The sequence below is a fragment of the Salvelinus fontinalis genome, chromosome 7, assembly GCF_029448725.1.
Source record: "Salvelinus fontinalis isolate EN_2023a chromosome 7, ASM2944872v1, whole genome shotgun sequence".
Taxonomy (NCBI): Eukaryota; Metazoa; Chordata; class Actinopteri; order Salmoniformes; family Salmonidae; genus Salvelinus; species Salvelinus fontinalis.
In genome coordinates, this window is record NC_074671.1 from 55,579,938 (window position 1) to 55,585,939 (window position 6,002).

At 44.0% G+C, this 6,002-nt stretch overlaps 1 protein-coding gene across 2 annotated transcripts in view; it reads left to right on the forward strand.

The window, feature by feature from the left end:
• LOC129859778 (serine/threonine-protein phosphatase 2A regulatory subunit B'' subunit alpha-like) overlaps positions 1-6,002 on the forward strand; it is a 59,881-nt gene extending 53,879 nt beyond the window's left edge. For both annotated transcript variants that reach the window (XM_055929884.1, XM_055929886.1), the window contains 8 exons: positions 1,468-1,554; positions 1,938-2,094; positions 2,264-2,312; positions 2,421-2,510; positions 2,905-3,080; positions 3,187-3,305; positions 3,518-3,624; positions 3,690-6,002. In XM_055929884.1, the coding sequence (XP_055785859.1) occupies positions 1,468-1,554; positions 1,938-2,094; positions 2,264-2,312; positions 2,421-2,510; positions 2,905-3,080; positions 3,187-3,305; positions 3,518-3,624; positions 3,690-3,789 (885 nt within the window). In that variant the 3' untranslated portion in view covers positions 3,790-6,002. The remainder of the gene's footprint in view (positions 1-1,467; positions 1,555-1,937; positions 2,095-2,263; positions 2,313-2,420; positions 2,511-2,904; positions 3,081-3,186; positions 3,306-3,517; positions 3,625-3,689) is intronic.

Genomic DNA, 6,002 nt, shown 5'->3' on the forward strand with positions numbered 1-6,002 from the left:
GTCAGGGAGTTGGTCAACCATGGTTTGTTAGTGGTGTGATAAGATATTGTGTCAAATCATGAATATGAAGAATTTATCTGCAATGCATTTTGTTAGTTAGTTAGCTAGACAGTTTTAGAGGAATGATTCCATTATTTAAATGTTTATTAACTGCCAACATTCCATTCAAACAATACAGTCAATCCACAGCCATATACCGGGTGAAATCAGTAGATGATAGGCTCTAGACAAGTTGTAAATGCAACAAGTCCTGATATTGTATCATATAATATCACTCTGTTGTCCAAGAAAACAAATGTAAACATTGATGGTCTGTTTACATACATTTTTTAGGCTATTAATGTAGAGCGTTTGTATAAAACCTGTATAAACTGTATTAATGATTATATGACAATATTTTAGGTTGACAGAAATTCTATTACACAATTTCCAATATATCACATTCCTTACTTGTATTTTCCTGCATAATTAAAACCAGATTATGCCTCTACTATCATTCATTCCAATTAGAATGGTTTTGATTTCTCCCTGACAACAATGGCTGCCATTTTCATCCCATTGTGGAACTTTGAGGGTAGATAACATACTGTATATCCTATTAAATTACTAGAAGGGTTTTCTATGGTCACTACATGCAACAGTCCACAAATCACAGTCACAAAGCTGAACCTTACGTTTCCACACTGAACTCATTCACTGCGTTCATAGCATCAGAATTAGCGTGTGCGTCATAGACCACAGCTGTTGAACTACTAGTCTGATCACAGGCAGATGAACACATCAACAGTCGGTCTGCTCTACCAACAGTAATAGTCTTGTGCTCTGCTGTTGTCTAAGAGTGTGTTGAGGAAGGTAAGGTGAAAGGAGTGCTCTGCTGTTGTCTAAGAGTGTGTTGAGGAAGGTAAGGTGAAAGGAGTGCTCTGCTGTTGTCTAAGAGTGTGTTGAGGAAGGTAAGGTGAAAGGAGTGTTCTCCTGGAGTAACTTTAGCTGCTGATCTGAGTGTATGGAGACAGACAGACAGGCAGACAGACAGGCAGACTGACTGAGAGACCGGCAGCTGCCTGCAACACGTGTACTAGGGGGGTTACAGGAGGGTGCGTCAGCGTACCGTGACGTCACGGAAACACTGTTGATGCTGCCCCCTGCAGGCCACAGTCTACAACCCAGGTTCTGCACACACACACACACACACACACACACACACACACACACACACACACACACACACACACACACACACACACACACACACACACACACACACACACACACACACACACACACACACACACACACACACACACACACACACACACACACACACACACGCACACACACACACACACATGCACCCATATATAGACACCTAACCACTTCCTCTGAAAATACATTGGAAGTAGGCAAGGATGTGTGTGTCAGTGTGTGCCTACTATTCACCACCCTTCCCCTATGTCCTGTGGCTGCTAGGTGATTCAGCGGATATTCTATGTGGTCAACCGCTCATGGACGGGTCGCATCACCATGACGGAACTACGCAGGAGCAACTTCCTGCAGGTACATGCATCACTTCCTGTTCCAGCTTTGAAGGATAAACATAGAAATATCCTAGTTTAGAATCAAACGTTTAACTATTTATCGCTCTCTCACTCTCGGTCTCTTCTCTTTCTCTCTTCTCTCTCTTTTCTCTCTTTCTCTCTTCTCTCTCTTCTCTCTCTCTTCTCTTTCTCTCTTCTCTCTCTCTCTTCTCTTTCTCTCTCACTCTCCTCTCGCTCTTCTCTCTCTCTCTCTTTCTCTCTCTCTCTCTCTCTCTCTCTCTCTCTCTCTCTCTCTCTCTCTCTCTTTCTCTTCTCTCTATCTCTCTTCTCTCTGTCTCTGTCTCTCTCTCTCTTCTCTCTATCTCTCTTCTCTCTGTCTCTGTCTCTGTCTCTCTCTCTCAGACCCTGGCACTGTTGGAAGAGGAGGATGATATCAACCAGATAACAGATTATTTCTCTTATGAGCATTTCTATGTGATTTACTGTAAGTTCTGGGAGTTGGACACGGACCACGACCTTTACATTGACCCTAAGGACCTGGCTCGTTACAACGACCACGGTGAGTCTGTCTGAATGACTGTGTATTCAATCTTAAAGCTTTGGAAAAGTATTTTGGTATTAGTAATTGACTGATCTCTCTTTCTCTCTCTCCATGCCCCCCCATCTCTCTCTATCGTTCTCTCTCTCCATGCCCCCCATCTCTCTCTCTCTCTCTTCTCCTCTGACAGCATCCTCAAGCAGAATCATTGAGAGGTTGTTCTCAGGAGCTGTTACACGGTAAGACCTCACACACACACTTACCTTAACAATATCTGGTAAAAGCAAAATGGTTGAGTGTAAAGTTATTATTTATTTCCTCCTGTCCTCTCTCTCTCTCTCTCTCAGGGGTAGCTCAGTGCAGAGAGAAGGGAGGATGAGTTATGCAGAGTTCAGCTGGTTCCTCATCTCAGAGGAAGACAAGAAAAACCCTACAAGGTAGCACAGCAGAGTGTGTGTGTGTGAGCAGGAGAGAGTGTGTGTATGCAACATGCGTGCATTCGTGTGCAGATGTGCATTTGTGTGTGTGTGATCTAATCTCTCTCTCTCTCTCTCTCTCTCTCTCTCTCTCTCTCTCTCTCTCTCTCTCTCTCTCTCTCTCTCTCTCTCTCTCTGTCTCTCTCTCTTTCTCCTATCTCTCTCTCTCTCTCTCTCCTATCTCTCTCTCTCTGTCTCTCTCTCTTTCTCCTATCTCTCTCTCTCTCTCTCTCTCTCTCTCTCTCTCTCTCTCTCTCCTATCTCTCTCTCTCTGTCTCTCTCTCTTTCTCCTATCTCTCTCTCTGTCTCTCTCTCTCTCCTCCTCTCTCTCTCTCTCTCTCTCTCTGTCCCCCAGTATAGAGTACTGGTTCAGGTGTATGGACACAGATGGGGACGGTGTGTTGTCTATGTTTGAGTTGGAGTACTTCTATGAGGAGCAGTGTAGTAGGATGGAGGGGATGGGCATTGAACCCCTACCCTTCACAGACCTGCTCTGTCAGATGCTAGACCTTGTCAAACCTGAAAGCCAAGGTGTGTGTATCTTCATTCTCTTCCAACTTATCCTCTCTTTCATACATTACACTTTACATGTGTACAGTGCAGTAGTAGATACACATGATATTGTGTGTGTGTTTAGGTAAGATAACCCTGTCTGATCTGAAGAGGTGTAGGATGGCTCATATATTCTTCGACACGTTCTTCAACCTGGAGAAATACCTGGACCACGAGCAGAGAGACCCCTTCGCTTTGCAGAAGGTAGGACCGTGTGTGTGTGTGTGTGTGTGTGTGTGTGTGTGTGTGTGTGTGTGTGTGTGTGTGTGTGTGTGTGTGTGTGTGTGTGTGTGTGTGTGTGTGTGTGTGTGTGTGTGTGTGTGTGTGTGTGTGTGTGTGTGTGTGTGTGTGTGTGTGTGTTGTAGAACATAGACAGTGAGGGTGTGTGTGTACTAACGTGTGTGTGTGTTTTGTAGGACATAGACAACGAGTGTCCAGAGCCTTCAGACTGGGATAAATACGCTTCAGAGGAATATGAGATCCTGGTGGCGGAGGAGACGGCTAACGAACAGCTGCAGGAGGGGTAAGACACACACACACACACACACACACACACACACACACTCTCATACTGTGTTGTCTCCCCAGGACGTTTGATGATGACTATGAGGAGGCGGAGCTTCCTGTTCAAGGAGAGATGGTTGGGAATAAGATGGATAAGCTGCTCATATCAGATCTGTCAGCATGAAATTCCCAAAGCCTGGAATACCGCTCCCTTCTCCTTGGATATACCGGAGACAGGGGAGAGAGGAAGAGGGATGGACAGGGAGAAATTGGTAAAAAGCTAAAGCGATGGAGGACTCCAAACTCTTTCACCTTCTCCTTTCATACACAGACAGGGACAGAAGAGATAGTGAAAGATGGAGAGAAGGCAGAGGGATGGACTGAAAAAGAGAGAGGATGGACAGAACGAGAGAGCACTCTGGCAGCTGTCCTCTCAGCCCTCTGTAGGAGAAAAAACGTGTTTTCCACTCTTTTATCTTCATTGGAGTTTGTGTGTGTGTTGTGTATGCATGTGTTTGTGTTTGTGTCATCCCAAAGACTGTGTTTGGTGCAATAATGTGTCTTAACATGTTTAACATGTAGAAGTAAGAAAGCACAAATCCTGATATGGAGATACTTCCTGTATTATGTGTATAATAACTGCCATATAGAGATTTTCCACTGACAATCAACTACTAGACAATCAGCTAATCAATCAAGTTGTTTTCAAATGTGTCAATAAACACACACACACACACGCACACACACACACACACACACACACACACACACACACACACACACACACACACACACACACACACACACACACACACACACACACACACACACACACACACACACACACACACACACACACACACACACACACTGTACATACACACAGCTCTGTGCAAAACACCGCCATCTGGTGGTCACTAGTTATACTGCTGGCTGCTCTTACAGACGAGTGACGTTTGGAAAAGGGAGTGGTTCCGTTTATAAACATCATATTCAGTGTTCTATTTCAGAATGTTACTGTTTGAATAGTTTGATAAGGCAGGCCATTGTGTGTTTGATTCATTTAGAATTAGTCAAATGTTTCATTCTATTTAAGATAAAAACGCATGTCCTGTATATTCCGTCCGTATACTTTTCAAAGAGCTCTCTCATGGCAGAGGCTGCGTCAGAAATCATCCACAGTGTACATAGACTGAGCTGTAACGAACTAACTATGAACTAACTATCTCTCTGGTAGAGATGTTACTGTAAAAACCAAAATGGACATATGCAGAAGTGACACACACACTTGCTAGCCACGAGGCACCCTGTCGACACGTGGAACAGAACAGTAAAGCTAGCAGGCGTTTACATGTGTCACCAAAGGGGATGTTCAAATAGCATGATGTTACAGATGAAAACAGTGGGCCTAACTAACTGCCATCTAGTCATTATCCTTTTCAGCATCAATTATTCTTTAGTTTGTCACTGGTGAATGTTGATGGTGTTTTAAAGCTGTGCGTGTGTTTGTGCGTGTATTTGTGGGTGTGTGTGTTTCTTTAATAGCAGCAATCTGTCCCTATATATCCATTGTAAATGTGTATTTAACTCTACATAGTCTAGCCATTGTGTAAAGATGATGTAACTGATGCTTTGTGTTGCTGTGTAACTCTGTGGCTCGACGGGGTTCGGTTATGTGGCGTGTGACCCAAATGCACAGGGATGATTGGTCGGAGGTCATAGAGGGTCACACCCACCAGACAATCGACTGTCAATCAATTTATCAATCACCTATCAACCAGTTTGATAATCTGATTGGGTAATAAGGAGCATCTTGCTGTGACTGGATTGGGCACACTGGTAGCTCCTCCCTTTAGAGAGACTCATGCTGCTGAGTAACACACACACACAAACACACACACACACACACACACACACACACACACACACACACACACACACACACACACACACACACACACACACACACACACACACACACACACAAACACACACACACACACACACACACACACACACACACACACACACACATGTTTATAAGACACTGCTATGCCTGACTCTATGCAAACAATCTGCTTTTTTGCTCACTGCCCTGGGAACACACACACATCTGCTCTGTACTAGGTGCACGGGGCAGGGTGAGAAGCCATGATGGAACTGCCTCTGACAGGAGACACCTCTGCCGCAATGAGGACTTTTACTTTGAAATGTATGTCTGTTTTAAACAACTTTTACTTCGATTTTTTTTCTTCTGTTATCTGATGTTTTACTTCCAGGTTGATAAGGCTTCAGTAGATGTTATTGTGTTCGCATGGCTTCCTTCTTTCTATCTCTCCTTGTTTCTTTCCTTTGTTTTCTTCTAAAACTGAATTCAAATAAAGACGATTTAAGGTT